Source organism: Atractosteus spatula, chromosome 15 (genome assembly GCF_055471065.1).
Source record: "Atractosteus spatula isolate fAtrSpa1 chromosome 15, fAtrSpa1.hap1, whole genome shotgun sequence".
NCBI lineage: Eukaryota > Metazoa > Chordata > Actinopteri > Semionotiformes > Lepisosteidae > Atractosteus > Atractosteus spatula.
In genome coordinates, this window is record NC_142720.1 from 21,286,428 (window position 1) to 21,301,860 (window position 15,433).

Consider the following 15,433-nt stretch of genomic DNA (forward strand, 5'->3'; position numbering starts at 1 on the left):
GTATCGGTACAAATGGTCCAAGTTGTCCCATTTGTAGTAGCTTCTTACAGTATATACAGTATACAGTAGAACATATAGTACACCATTTCTCCTGTAAAGTTAATGTATGTATGGTGAAAGGACAAGTAAAATTCACATACATTGTGTTTACTTATTGTACGTCAGGCCTAGATAAGGGGTTCTGTTAAGAATGATCGTATTTTCTGTGCATTCTAGTGTATTTAATTTTCTAGTTGCACAAAGTCCCATTTTTATTATTATTTCTAAGCTAAGACTTATCATAATCACTCATCAGAACGGATTGTATAACACAGCAACATTTCACAAAATACAGTGCTAAAAAAACCTAAGTATTTTCACTAAAGAATAAGCTTCGTGCCTTTATTCTGAAAAGCAGTGAATTACGTCATGAATGATAGCCAATCAGCTCCCAGCGGTTCTCGCGAGGTTAAAGGTCGTGAGCTGGGCCTGTTTCACTCTTGCAAAACAGCGCATAGGTGCAGCAGGGCAACGGGAGGGTTTTAGGACTGGGAGATGATTCAAGTGATGTCTTTGTAAATCGACACTGCTTTGTGGACAGAGGCGAAGACCGGAACTGGGAACATCGACAATAAGACACGTTAGCATTTCAGGATGAATGAGACCGATGGTTTGCGGTACAGGAGGTTGAATAGACCTCAGGTGATCACAGACGAGTCTCAGGAGCCCGAGCACAAGAGTACAAGGTACTGGTATCTTTTTCGTTCCCGGAGTAATTATCATTGACGATGTTCGGGCCTGTCAGCAAAAAGCTTATTACAACGTGCCCGTCGGTTAGTTGTTTCCCCATTGTGAGCCAGAACATTACGAGAGAGACTGTACTCGGCTACAGATATTTAGCCTTAGTGTGCAGGTAGGTGTGACCTATTGATGAACCTTTGATACTGATTTAGCAGTGCTGATCGTGCATTATGTGAATGGTCTCACACTGCGCGAAAAACTGACGCGTTCAGCATTATGAGCGAATGTGTGCGTTTTTGTGCTTTTATTAGCTGCCTCGCCGGTTTACGTTTGCTGACAGCCTGCGCATATTTACGAGGGAGCACTGCTGTGTTTCTGCTTGCATGTTCATATCGGAAATGCTGTCAGACTGAAAAGAGCAGGACGCTGCAGACGAGAGAGCAGTGTTGCCGATTGTTTTACGTTTATCCTTCTAGTGAGCATCATTGTCTGCAGTCAGCAGTAAGAAGAAAGAGGAACGATGATACTGACAAATGCCCGATAGATCTTTGGTGTAACGATGACAGGGACAGAACATTTTGCAAGTTTACTGCTCATTCTGTCGAGTCCGCTTCAGAGTTGAGTAGGTTTTAAAAAGGAGAGCTGGTGTTGGGCGTCGCAATTTGGTGACTTTCGAAATGTGCAGTGATGAACAGCGCATAATGAAGGTTAAGTAGGCTTCGGGGTACCAACTTTTAGGAATCCGTTAAAAACTGCAATGGAAGTTTGTTCAAACTGTCTATATGTTTACAGAACCCGATTTGCTCCCTTTTCACCGAGTGGTATTGTCAGTAGTACATAGGCGATCCTTGTCAAAAAGTTTACAGTGTATGACAATTGAGAAAATGACATAAATAAGCTGGAGCAGTTGGTGTAATTTGTTTTGCTAAGTGATTGAACTAAGGAGGTTGTAAGTGGGATATGGTTAGCAAAAAAGATTTTTCAACATGTGGGCGATGTTTAAAAGATGAGATTTTAAAGATTCAATCCCGTAAACTGCAGGCTAATTCCACTATGTTAATGGAAATGAGTAATGCCCCTCTTTTGAGGGTTGCAGGGTGGTTAGCACTAGTGCTTCAGAAAAGCACTGTCCTGTGTCTGACAGGCTCGTTTCTGTGTGCGGTGTTCTCACTGGCTGGGGGGCCTCAGGGTGCTCCGTTTCCTCTCGCCACCCATGGGCGTGCTGGTCAGGTCTGATCGGTTCCTCAGACATACCGCAGGACCCCCCGCTCCCCAGCTCGTCACTTGCGCAAGATCAGCGCTAGTTACGGGCCTACACAGACAGGCCACCTTTGTACAGCATTCATGATCTGGTCGGCCCAGGCAGTCAGGCCAGGTCTTGCTCTGTTAGCTTTGCAGTAAGTGTGGTTGCAACACTTGGATGAATGGAGAAAAACAACATACCTGCCAAGTGCTGAACGGAACAAGCTCTGTCATGTTGAATGCACTAAACCAGTCTGGCTCAATTAAGATTTTCTTTGTTAATTAAACCCTTAATAAACAGGTTTAATTTATTAACTGGAAGGAAGGAAAGTATGTTGCGGTTTTGCCTGGTGGGCATTGAAAGAGTCAGGGTGAAGTAAATACTCACTTTTTTCTCATGAAGTCATGAAGCTCACTCCCCATAATTTTCTATCCTTATTTCATTCTGTTGATGTATGATTTTGCTCATCTGATGTTGTTTTGGACATTGCCTGTTGTCTCTGTCTTTCTTTTCCTATACAATTATATTGTAGTTGGTTTTTTTTTGTACTTCTTACCGTCTGAGAGCTAGCTAAATAGCATTTTGTTGTACCGTATACCTGTATATGAGTATAATGACAATAAACTTGAACTTGATCAGGGTCAAATTTTCCAGAAGTCAGTTAACCTGCCAGCATGCCTTGGGACTTTGGGAGGAAATGGGAGCAAACCCACACAAACTTGGGGAGAACATGCAAACTCCACGCAGATAGTCCAAAATTGAACCCAGGGCCCCATCACTAAGAAGCAGCAATGCTATCCACTGCACCACCCTGCAAGCACAGTACGTCTTTAATTTCTGAAGCCCTGCCGTGTCCCCTTTCAGCACCTACAGCGGGAGAGTGTTCCGCTTGACTCTGCTCACACTGGCAGCCGTGCTGCTGGTCCCTCTCCTGGTGGCCATCCTCCTGCTGGAGTCGCCTATCCAGCCTCAGCGTTTGAGGTAAGTCAGCCGGCAGTTCAGCTTCCTGATGACCTTTCATAGAGCAGGAAGATGTAGACACATCAGAACTGCCTTTCTGATGCCAGAGCATCCTGCCTTTGCGTCAGAGGGTATAATTCATTCCAAACTGCAGCACAGATTCATTTGTGTCTTTTTATTCTAGTCTCAGAAATGAGCGGTTGGTTTTCTTTTGTTGAGCTGTACAAAGGACCAGAATAGTTTCATTCAGTTTTGCTCAGTATTATAAGTTTATTTTACATTTAGTACTACTTCTACTACTACTGTATTTCGACTGAAGTCCATCTGTAGGCAGGCAAGTTTGGACGCACAGATTTCTCAACTGTTTTGTTGAAATGTTCTGTTGGCTTTTTCGGAAGAGTTGCTAAATGCGGCAATATTTCACAATGTTTAGCAAAGACCTTTTTTGTACAATTTCAGCTTCAGTGAACCTCCCCTCATGTCTGGCTGTTTGGAGCCAAACTTTAAGCTGAGACAAGCGGAGAGGTTATTTGAAGGCCAGCTGATTGGGCCAGAGTCCATTGCCAATATAGGAGGTAGGTATGGGACAATGCTGACATAAGAGCTGGGGTCTGCCAATAACCACTCGCTTTCTGTACGCTCCTGACATCAAGACACGTCTCTTGTTAAGAATTCAAAGATCGTGGTCTGTTTTCATTACATCTGGACATTCTGGGGCAAAAGGCAATATTTCTTAACTCCCTTGTTGGTAGTTTACCAAGAAATGTCTCTGTTGATGTCATGGTCCCAAAGAGAATTATTTTACCAAATTGGAAGATGTTTAATACATTAAAAGGTTACTATTTTTTTCTTTTTTTATTGGAGTAAAATTATTTCAGTTATGTGACTTTTTATTTTCCACCTTGTCTCCAGATGTCCTGTATACAGGAACCGCAGATGGGAAAATAGTCAAAATCGAGGGCGATACCATCCATGTTGTAGCAACACTGGGACAACCTCCTTGTGGTAAGGCTGAAAGGGCTAAATTATGTATAAGGTGCAAGGTTAAAGCATGTTGCTATAGCCTGATCAAAAATGAATGAAATCAGGTTGGAGTTATATGCTGTGTTTCTTATCTACTTAGAAGAGCAGTATGAAGGTGTGGTTGTCATTTGCCCAGTTATTTTTTTCAGAGATGCCTGACACAGGTTTCAAAATTGATTTTCATTTCTGCTTGGCTCTCATTTTGCATAATTGAGCCTTTTATTGACCTCCCAGTAGGACTGGTTTGTTTTCACCCCCTAAATATGCCAGAGGTGACCTTTAAGCCATTCCAATTCATCTCCAAACTTCGCATAGAAGAAAGAGCTCGAAAAAAGTGCCAATCAAGCAACACATTGATTCAATGAAGTAGAGAGCTGGGCTGCATGGCAAATCAGTGGGCATGGGGTTCCCCAGGACCAGAGAAGACTGCGCAGGCCGAGCCAGGTCTGTTGTCTCTCTGTCATTCGTGAAGTCCTGCTCACTGACTTTACAGGGTCTCGAGACGATGAGCCAACTTGTGGACGACCCCTGGGGATTCGAGTCGGACCGAATGGCACCCTCTTCGTGGCCGATGCCTACCTGGGACTGTTTGAAGTCAATCCAGTCACAGGTCTGTGGGATGGGGGCGGCCTTTTCTGTGGGCTTTTCTTCCTGGGAGAGAATGTTCCCTTTCATTTGAAAAGTAAATTGCTAAAAATCTTGAAAAGCACAGCTGAAACTCGGTTTCCTCGGTGCTTTACAACTGTAACCATGCCAGAATGCGTCTGGTTTCACGCTGCAGGTCTTTGAGTGATCGTCTGGCTGTGTGTGAAAGGTATTTGCCTGTTTGCCTCAGGCTGTTATGTCAATATTGCACACAAAGGAAAATACCAGGTGCCAAATACCGACTGTTCAATACTGGGAAAATACTCTGCTTTAAATAACATAAAGATGCATGGTTTTGTCTGTAAGAGGGTTGCTTTCCCAGCTATATTTATTCATTAGTTATTTATTTGCTGTGTTTGCTGTTTATTTGCAGCAGGAATGGATCGTTGGAAAATTTTCTAGGAGAAATTGTTTTTAAAATGATAAACACGTTTTTTTAGTTTCTGTGGGTTGTTGGGCCTTTGGGGCATGAGCTGAACTTTTGTAAGTTGATAGCTGTCTGCCAGTTCATGTTTATCATTTGTCTGGTCTCAGTATGACCATGCTGTGATGACACTTGCCTTTGTGTCAGTAGCTCTTTAGTCTATGTGCCTGTAAAGATACAGTGGCCTGAATAGTTGCGCAGGCCCTTTATGAGGTAGAGCTCCACTAACAAACACCTGCAGTATAAACCTACCCAGAGGTGGTCAATCGTACCTTAATGTTTAGCCAGCATTTGAAAAAGTGTCCGTTTATTTTCTCCCATTTCTCTGCCTGCATTTTACACATTAGTAAACCATTTTGGCATCCTGTGAAAAATTTTGTTTAACTGATGCTTTTATTTTTTTCATATGTCTTTGTAAAGCTGATGAAGGAGTTTAAAGTGGTGGTCTTGCTCTTAGAGTATGCTTAGCTAGTAGTTATTTTATACCAAAAAGAAAATCTTGAGAAAATGACATGCACGATTAAAGCATGATCAGTGATCAGCCAGGTGGCCCAGTTTATGCAGTCTGGTATGAAACAAACATTTTCAGTTTAATGTCTAAATAAATACTTGTTTCTTCACCGTCAAATTAGTTGAGCTGGAGTGTTTGCTGAACACAGATGAGTGTGATTCCACAAAATGAGCTTTGAGCATTGCAGGTCTTTGTTGTAGCCTGTTCTGTCAATATCGACCTTACCAATATCATTTTCCAGAGGAAAACTGTTACAATAGTCTAATTAATAAATTCATTAATCAGTGTATTAATTTCCATGTAATTTGGGAAATGATTGAGATGAAACGGAACCTAGAAGATTCTCAGACACTCAAAGCCCTAGTTAGCCAGCCCTTTTCTAATGCATTGTAAATAGGTTTCACAGGTTGTAACTGGGCACTCCAGTGGAATATAATAAGAAGATAATGTCGTCTGCTGAATGGACTTACCAGTCCACTGAACGTTTTGCTATAGGTTGTCCAGAAAGATATATGTTGTTTTGTGGAAGATTAATATGATCTTAGAGGTTCACTTCCAGACCTGGGCTGCTATCTGCATGGAGTTTGTATGATGTTCTGTGGGATTCCTCCCACAGTCGAGACATACTGGCAGATTAACTGGCCCTGGTGGGCGTCCGTGTCTCTTTGTCAGGCTCCGGCTCCCCCGCGACCCTGAGGTGGGAGAAGCGGTTAGGAAGTGGATGGACAGTTAGAATCGATTTGAAGCCTTTTAGTTCCCCGCAGGCAAGGTGTTAGTTTAAAAATGTGAGCACACACTGTGCATAAATGCAAAAGCTTAAAAGTGTTTCTTATTAGAATGACTGACATTCAAAACGTTTTGTAAACACTCATATGCTAACATGCCTTTTTTTAGTTGAGGGGATTTCTTGCAAGCTTCTGTAGGGCTGTAGTGCAGTCTGTATGGCCACGCTGAACTCCAGGCTTTCTCCTTGATTTCCAATCAGGGGCTGTGGACACACTAGTGTCAACCAGGAACCCCGTGGCGGGCCGGCGCTTGTCCTTCGTGAATGACCTGGACGTCACCCGCGACGGCAGGAAGATCTTTTTCACAGACTCCAGCAGCAAGTGGCCGCGGAGGGATTACTCTTACCTCATCATGGAGGGCACCGATGATGGCCGGTAACAGTCTTGCTCCGTCCATCCGTTGTTTTGACCGCCTCTGCGGCTCCGGTCCGTGGGGGAGCTGGAGCCTGTCGCGGCAAGCGCTGGGCGCGAAGCAGGGTAGACTCTTCGCAGGGCACGCACAGGCACAGACGCGCTTACACCAGGGCCGATTTTCCCACAAGCCAGTTAATCTGCAGCGAGTCTTTGGAAACTGGACCCAGCACGCAGACGAGACCCGCATGAGCACGGGGAGAACATACAGACTCCACACGCACAGCACGCCAGGTGTGGAATCGAAGCCAGGGCCCCAGACCTTGAGGCAGCAATGCTCACCTCTGTGCTGCTCGGCGAAATAACACTGAGGTTAAAGGCTGAAGAAAGTCAGATGAGCACTGTAATGCTGTTTGTCTTGACTTGAGAAATATTTGAAATATTTTATTTAAAATTAAACTTTTGGCCACTATTGGCTTATATTGTATTTTTTAGACTCAGGACAGGTATTTATTGTATTGAATCCCGACTTTAATCCGTATGTTGCTGGATTGGAATCTTTTAAAAACAAATTCTTCTCAAAGTTTTCTGATTCTCATTTTTGGTTGGGCAGCTCATATGTAACTGTAGGTATTTTCATATTTCTCAATGGAGAAAATGCAAACCCTAGTATGTACCTAGACTTAAACCTCAGCCAGAACTTATCGTCTTGGATTGGCAATATGAATGCAGATTGGGTAGCTCACCAGATGGGTGGATTTCTGGATTGAAACAATGCACATGAATGTGTTTCTTGGACCTGATGTGATTAGTGTAGTTTATTGAAGCTTTAAGGCCTTTACCTAGTACTGTATCCTACAGTAGGTCGTAAAGGAAAGCCCTTTGTTCTGCTTATTCATATGTCTCTCTGGTACATATGAACTCTAACATTAAAGCAATTGTGAAGATCTATAACAAAACAAATCAGAAGTAAGGAACCTGGACTTACTTTTCTTATCTTTTCTTTTGCAGCCTCTTGGAATATGATACGGTCACCAGGGAGGTCAGTGTTCTCCTGGATGGCCTGAGGTTTCCCAACGGAGTCCAGTTATCTCCCAATGAAGACTTTGTGCTGGTGGCAGAGACGACCATGGCAAGGATACGCAGGTGTGATTTATGCAAGATTAGCACTCGATGGCGGATTATGAATTTCCAAGGTCCTTTAATAAATGCCCGTGCTGTGACGCGTGTTGTTGATTTCCATTAGTGGCCATGATCTCTGGCTTGCAGGTCAGAACAGAGCGGCTCTGAGAAAGCAGGGTTTCATATGCTCCAGCTTCCCATGCCAGGGTCATCAGTAAACCAACCGCTAACCCCTGAGACACCATGACAATACAAGTAGTTTTTTTACATATTTAGATTTATTGTATTAGCTAATGTATATTTGCTTATAGAGAAGTTTAAATTTAGCCACCTTCTCCTTTGATAGAACTGGAAAAGCATCATGTTAATAATGCATCTGAGGCAAAGGCAGAGTCTTTTGGCCACAATTTAATAATTTATTTAATCCCTTCACAGAGTTACCCCCTTGTTACGATAAGATAAAGTGCTATATACCATTGCCCTAGACAGTGGGGGGAAAAAGTGCAAGGCCTAAAATTGGTAAATAACCAAAGAAGCATTAATTTGCTAAAAATAATTATCTTTGCCCTTTATAACCAGCATTACAAAAGCATCACAAAGTACTCGGTGTTCTCAGTAAGGCAGTGTTGTAATAGGTGATGCAAGGCAAAAGGTTGCCTAGGCAACCAAACATTCTTTAAGCAGTGTTTCCCAGCTGTATGGAAGACGCAGAGTTTTTTATTTTAATGAATAAGTGGGCTGATTGGGCAAGCAGTTGCTAAAATACCCACGTTTTTAATCTTTTTATAGTTGAAAGGAATGATATTCAGCCTTCATGTGAGCGTCTACTGTTGAAGTGGCATTTAGGCAAATTGCAAATGGTTCAGAAGTTTTGTTCTCCTGTGATGCTGTGTTAACTGGAGATAATAAAAGAGAGCACAAAAAGAAAAAGAATAAAATGTTTTAGACCTTGAGTTCACTTGAACTGTATGGTGTTCACTCCACCAAAACATTTTGTTTTTGTTCTTGTTCCTGATCTACCGAGTGTGTCATTTACTTTTCAAGTGATTTGTTTGGTTTTCCATTTCCTACATAATGCAGTTCATCTCAGTGCGAATATACGGTATAAAGCACGATAGACCACAAAAGCACATTGTATCTTTGTCATTCTTGCTAGTGAAACAAGTAGGCAAGCCGTTCACAAGTGTTTGTTCACAACAGATCTTTCCCAGTAACTCCACAATGTTATTGCAGACAGTCCTTAAAATTGCTCTTACTGGTAATTCCCCAGGGACATTGCCACAGATAACATTCCTGCTTTCTCTTGAGGTGTCATGTGTCCGGACTGCAGAAAGGAGGAATGGAAACGTTTGCAGAAAACCTTCCTGGTTTTCCCGACAACATCCGCAGAAGCAGTTCGGGGGGTTACTGGGTTTCCATGTCAGCTGTGCGCCCTAATCCTGGCTTTTCCATGCTGGACTTCTTGGCTGATAAGCCTTGGGTTAAAAAGATGATTTTTAAGGTAAGAAACTGAGTATAAGTAAGGGAGTAGAAGGAACATGTATTTAAAAGGGGGAAAAGATGGATCCTGGGCTGCAGTGTTTCTCTTGCACACTTACACAAAGTACAGGATTAGCCTAGATGCTGCTAGTTGCAGGCTGCATTGTCACCAGCTGAAGAGTCTCCATAGGGCGGTCCATAGTTGGCCAAGTGATGTGGAGTCTAGGTGGGCTTGAGTCAGTCATTTCCTCAGCAACCCGTGAGTCAAGTGATTCCCCCAGACCTGTGACGTGTTGAGCCTTCAGTAACGTCGATTTGAAATAAGCTAATCCAGTTAGTGCTAAATGCGGAGAGGCCTTCGCAGTCTGTCAAGGGTCAGGTCGCATGGTTCTGACTGGAGAGTGTGTAAGAGACTTGTATGAGGAGCACTCCAGAGTATCTGTACTAGTGCAGGAGTTGGACTAGTAGCACCAGCTGACAATTGACAATTCCAACAGGAATCTAAAGTAATAGACAGATTTTTCATAGCTTCTGAAACAAATTCTGAAGAGCTGGGAGTAATTTACTATTGATCTTAAATGGCCAGAGGCACAGTTATATGCAGTATGACTCCCATCTTTATAGATCCACAAACGTAGTACGTGCTTACTTGATTGTAAGTGATTACCTTATTTCTGCAAAAGAGATATTTTCTGTGTAAAATGTAAGCAACAAATCACACAAAATTGTATGCTTTTAAAGTTCATATGGTTGATTACTTTCCTAAAGAATGTGGAAGAATGAGTATTATGTACCATATATTACTTATAAAGGTAGTATATAAAGTCCGTGCTCTATTACACATCCCTGAGAGATGCCAGTTTTTAATTTTTCATCTGACACAATTTGTAGTCAAGTAGAAATCAATTTTTACCAGTAATTGTTCCCTCAGTGAAACAATTGATTCTATTGTGCCACTAGATGGTGCTGTTGACATTTGTATGCAGATATACTGCAGAATAAACCAGGGTCTTGGCTTATTCAACATATTCAGGATTTCAGAGGCCATCTGGCATAAATTCTGCATTGTTTTTAGATGCAAAGCAAAAAACCCCAGTCCTCTTGAACACTGTTGGAACAGAAGTTCAGTCCCACATGCTGTTACTCCTTAACAGCACCTCTGTTTAAAGAGAAACTGCAAGAAGGAATTGAGGGGAATTGAGTGGAGCTGCAAATTTTTCAGAACTGTGTAATACATGTCTCCTTCTGTTCAAGTTGTTCTGTCAGCCCAACAAGTCTTCGGTATTAGGCTAGTCCTAGTATTTGGACTAGCAAGTGTGTCTAGGTATTGATTACTTGTAGTCACAGAGAAGTCACGTTATTTTGTGGTTTATGCACAATTCATTTAGGAGAGCTGTACAGCGGTTGCATGCAGTGTGTGTGTGGTTGAGTTGAGCAGTTGTAAACTTTGCTTGTAGATCCTCAGTCAAGAGGTGTTGATGAAGTTTGTGCCGAAGTACAGCCTCGTGGTGGAGCTGAGCGAGAATGCGGCCTGTAAGCGGAGCTTTCACGACCCCCACGGCGTTGTGGCGACGTACATCAGCGAGGCCCACGAGCACGACGGCCACCTCTACCTGGGCTCCTTCAGATCTCCTTTCCTGTGCAGGCTGGACCTCAGTCAGGTGTGAGGACTGAGGCCTCTCGCTCTCCTGTTGCACATTGTGTTTCCCATAGTGCACTGCACCATGCCATCCATTCAAGCAGTGGTTCTCAAACTGGGGGGCACACCCTCTCTGGGGCAGGGGGGATGCAGTGCTTCTCGGAGGATTAAGGGGAATAAAATGTTACCACGCGCTTCATCTGCAACATCGAGCCACTTAATCAAATCTTACTGATGGGTTCAGACCTTTCGCAGTTTCTAGATGGCACATTGTACATTTGACTAATTCAGCATGAGGCTGGGCTGGTTCAGCTGACAACAGATTTCATCCAAAAAGTAATTCACTTCGGTATGCACATGCATGAAAATCACAGATAATGAAATTAACACATTTTTATGCTCTGTGATTTATCCATTTTTATGTTTCCCAAGACACTGACATATCTAACATGCAAAAATTATACTGGGGAACAATTTGAATTTATCAGTTTTTGTTACAGTTGATGCAAGCATTTTTGCTTGGATGGCTACCTATGGAACGTAAGTACAGAATTGAAAAAGTGATGCTTTTAAAGATATATTCTCAATTATGTATGGAAATTCTTATCAGACTAGGGGAAAAATAGCTAACCAAGCCAAGCAGCAGTAACCTTGGTACAACGACCCAGTACAGTTAATCAGATAAATAAAAAAAAAGTTTTCCCAGTCTCAACAATCAACATAGTCTTCATTTTTCATTTGCATTTGATGCATTAAAGCCTCTTTTCTAGGTGTCTTTGTATTAAAAAGCACTTACTTCTTTTGATGAAAACTAGCCCCGCGTGAGTGGTTATTTGCCATCACCAGCGACGCACCGCTGACTTGCTGGGGTAGAGAAAACGGCTTGCTTTGAAATAACTCTACTTTTACTGGCTTATGGCAGTTGTTGGATTTGGTATGCGTGTAAGTGTGGCTTATGGAGGAACTGGTCGTTGACTTGCCAAACTCTGTAGTTAATCTGGGAAGTATATCCTGCTACCTGACACCGTGTCTTATTTGCAAACAGCTGGAAGAGATCCTTGGATCATTTAGTTACTGACTACTGAAAATGCGAGGCAGGCTGAATGGCCTCCTCTCCTATGTAAGCTTTCATATGTTCTTATAGTCATCCAATTGTCCACTGGATTTTCCATAACTGTTGGCTTTGTGCAGCTTATGATAGCAGTAGTGAGACCGTTACTGTCCACTGTATCGTCACTTGTCTCATCTGAAACACAGGAGATAAAAACTGCTGAAAAGCAAACACCTTCCAGAGTGAAGATATGGAAAGCGCACTTTACAGTAATAGTCCATAGTACAATAGAAAATAAAATGGTTATAAAATAGAAAACATATTTGGCAAATGGAGAACAAATACAGAGCATGCTGTAAATAAAGTCCTGAAAAGTGAGGTAGTTGGATTTTTCATAATAGGAGCGTGGCTTAACATTACAGAAAAGAAAGAGAAGGGTGTGCATGGAGAAGTCTGAGGACCAATGTTTGAAGTTATAAAAAAACCCAACCCGTTTCAATGATTTTTGAAACGAAGGTGTGTTTTTTTTTAAAATGGTGATTCACAAACCCCCCCCTTAACATTTCTGTTACCATGAAACACTTCTTCCTCTTTGTTGAAAGAGGAGAAACTATAACCCCAAAAAACAGTAGCCTTGTTATTCCTCTCCCATTCCCTGATTTATTGGTTAGAAAGACACTGGCACGGGAGTAATATTTTTTAGTATGTTAAGAATTGCCACTACATCCCTGTGAGCTTTTCCGTAAAAGAGCATCATGATGCAACATCTGGTTTGAAATGTTGACTTAATAGAACAGAAAGACACCTTTTCTGCTGTCTCGTTAAGGCACATATTGCCATTTTCATGTAAATGTTGAGAATGTAAGAAATACTTGAATCTGGAAGCTGTCATGTGTTAAGCTAAAAGCACGTTGCCTCCTTTTAACATTGTCTTCCAAATGTTTGTTTGGGAACTGATTTTTGAAGATTGTTAAAGCACTGAAGAGAAAGGCCTCTGATGCTTGAGACATACTTCAGTATAATGTGAATAATGGATTATAGTGAACAAGACGTCACTATAATCCATTACCTAAATATTGTCATAGTCCTTTTTCCAATTTATGTGGATTTAGTTTTGTCATATTAATCTTTTTCAAGCTGCCAACTGCTGATTCTTGTACTGTATATAGTGTTTTATTCCATCTAAGTAGGATTTATGTAGAGAAGCAGTATTGGAGTCTTAGTAAACTGGCTGACAATGCTGTACAAGCCTCTGTTTATTCTGCTTTAAAACAGTCTAGTTAACCAAGTCTGTTTTGGGAGCAAATTAGTACAATTTGTACAATAATAAATAGGCCAATCTGATTTCTACTAATTTTAAAAACTGCCACTCTACTCTTAGTTATACTCAGTAGTCACATCAGCTATTCGTCTTTTCGTGTCCAGTAGTTTCTGCCTTGTTGTCTGGCCTTTTTTAGGCTGAAAGTGGTTTTCAAATGTATTCTAGTAATCGCACAACAATGCATAGAGTTGATTAATGTCCTCAAAACAGACTTTTTAAATGACATTTCTATAGTTCCTTTGCTTTTTTTGATTAAATCGGGTTATATCACGTTTCTTCTGTGTATCGGTGTGTAACGTTGTGCGCTGCCAGTCTTGGTGCCTCAGAACGCAACCTCTGAAGATGGCTCCCTAGGTAATGAGGTACATTAACGATTAATGCCATGTGAAGTTCAGAGCACAGTGCTGTGCACATAGTGTGGGCTGTGGAGGGATGCGTGATGCTAATCACTAACCTAAATATCAAGTCAAGATCTGTTTTGGGCAAGCCGAGTTTGCTGAGAAAAATGGCAAAACAACCTTGGCATCAGCAACAAGAATAATCATTGGTTAGCCATTAGTAAAATAATTGTAAGGATATTCCCTGCGCATCTTAAAAGTATGCTATTTTAGTTTGTCTACACTAAGTGCTTTCAAAATGTTTTGCTCCAGTGCTAAATATGCCAGATTTACCTGATGATAAACATAATAATAAGTCACTTAGATTACAATGTTCCTTTAAAAGAGATTATAACACATCACTTAAAATAATGGAATCTTGGAAGTGATGTCATACATTTGTCCTTTCATTCATTTGCACACTGTAGCTCTGTTACAGGTAGAGCAGCAAACGTTCAGTACTTTTCTGAAAAATTCACTTGCCTATGCATGCATTTGCAGCAACAGTAAATGTCCATTACCTACAAGGAGTGTTCACTAGGTTTCCTCCTTGACTTTGTAGTACAGTCATGCATAGGCAGAACCATTTTCCTCAATGCTCCTGTTATTATTTCTGATCCTGTCATGACTAGTGCCTTTAAATGCAAATCCCTGATAAATTAATTCTGGGTTTGTGTATTTGAGCAATTCGATATTTGTGCTTTCTAAGGTATGTTTGACAGTACAGTGGAACAGGGCAGTTGTGCTCATGCTTTACAATACCACAGATTGAAGTGATGAGGCTATTGCTAAGAAAATAGGAGCTTGCTAAAATTAAAAATAATTAAGAAGGTAGATTGGCCCAAATAAAAACTGAACAATTACTGCTTTAATTACAAGAGTTCAGAACAGGGGATAGTCTATTAGGACCCTTATTCTCACAGAGTAGCTGTGGTCAGCCATGACTATTTAGACAGGCCAGGAGTTTCTCACCTTTAGATTCCAAGACAAGACTCCGCTTGCTGACCTGTAGTGCCTGTTGTCCTGCTGTGTGTTCATAGCAGATATACTGTATCCGTTACTTCCTTGTCAAGATGAATTAGCTCTCTAACATGTCCGGCAGGGTTTGTCATTGCTGGGAGACGTGTGGTTTAACTTCTGCACCACACCCACACACAAGCGCTCAGTAATCCAGGAGATCTGTCTGGCCTGAGCAAGAGAAGGGAAGGGACTGTCATGATCAGATGGTATATTGTTGCAGTCTCAGATTGAAGTTCAGATATAATTGCATCAAGACTGTTATAACAATCCCTTTGAGCATCTGATTTTTTTTTATAGGGGGAAAAAAGCTTCACTGTAAAGTTTTGGTCATTCGTTAAATGAACTAAAATGGGATTGCATCAAAACAGTGAGAAATAAAATTAAAAAGAAGAGTTTGGGTGTCTGCTGTTTTTTTTTTCCTTATAATGTTGTAATGTTCTGTCTGACCTTAAATTAGAATGGATGTCATTTTGAAACTTACACCTCTGAGTGTGTTCGAGAACGATGACTTTTGGTGGAGTGTACTGCATGTGCTTTCTTTTAAAGCATTGTCGGAATCAGTCAGCAGCAGTGAACACAACCCGTACTTCGTAAAGCACGCATTCTTTCTTTGTTTTCATTCCAGTGTGTCTGAAAGAACATCATTTAAAACAAAAAAAACTGTACCCGGGGTCGTAATGCATTAGCTGGCAGTGTTCCTAGCAGCACCAGTTTACTGAGGGACCGTTAACATTACTGCAATAAAGTACTGTAGAAACCAAA

The 15,433-nt window shown here is 41.5% G+C and overlaps 1 protein-coding gene across 1 annotated transcript; it reads left to right on the forward strand.

The window, feature by feature from the left end:
• Positions 1 to 474: 474 nt before the first annotated feature.
• On the forward strand, positions 475 to 15,433 carry apmap (adipocyte plasma membrane associated protein). The gene is made up of 9 exons (XM_088933647.1): positions 475 to 725; positions 2,828 to 2,944; positions 3,383 to 3,498; positions 3,836 to 3,928; positions 4,440 to 4,556; positions 6,512 to 6,686; positions 7,674 to 7,808; positions 9,093 to 9,285; positions 10,721 to 15,433. Exons 1-9 carry the CDS (start codon positions 634 to 636, stop codon positions 10,928 to 10,930), a joined length of 1,248 nt encoding a protein of 415 aa, XP_088789773.1. The 5' UTR covers positions 475 to 633; the 3' UTR covers positions 10,931 to 15,433.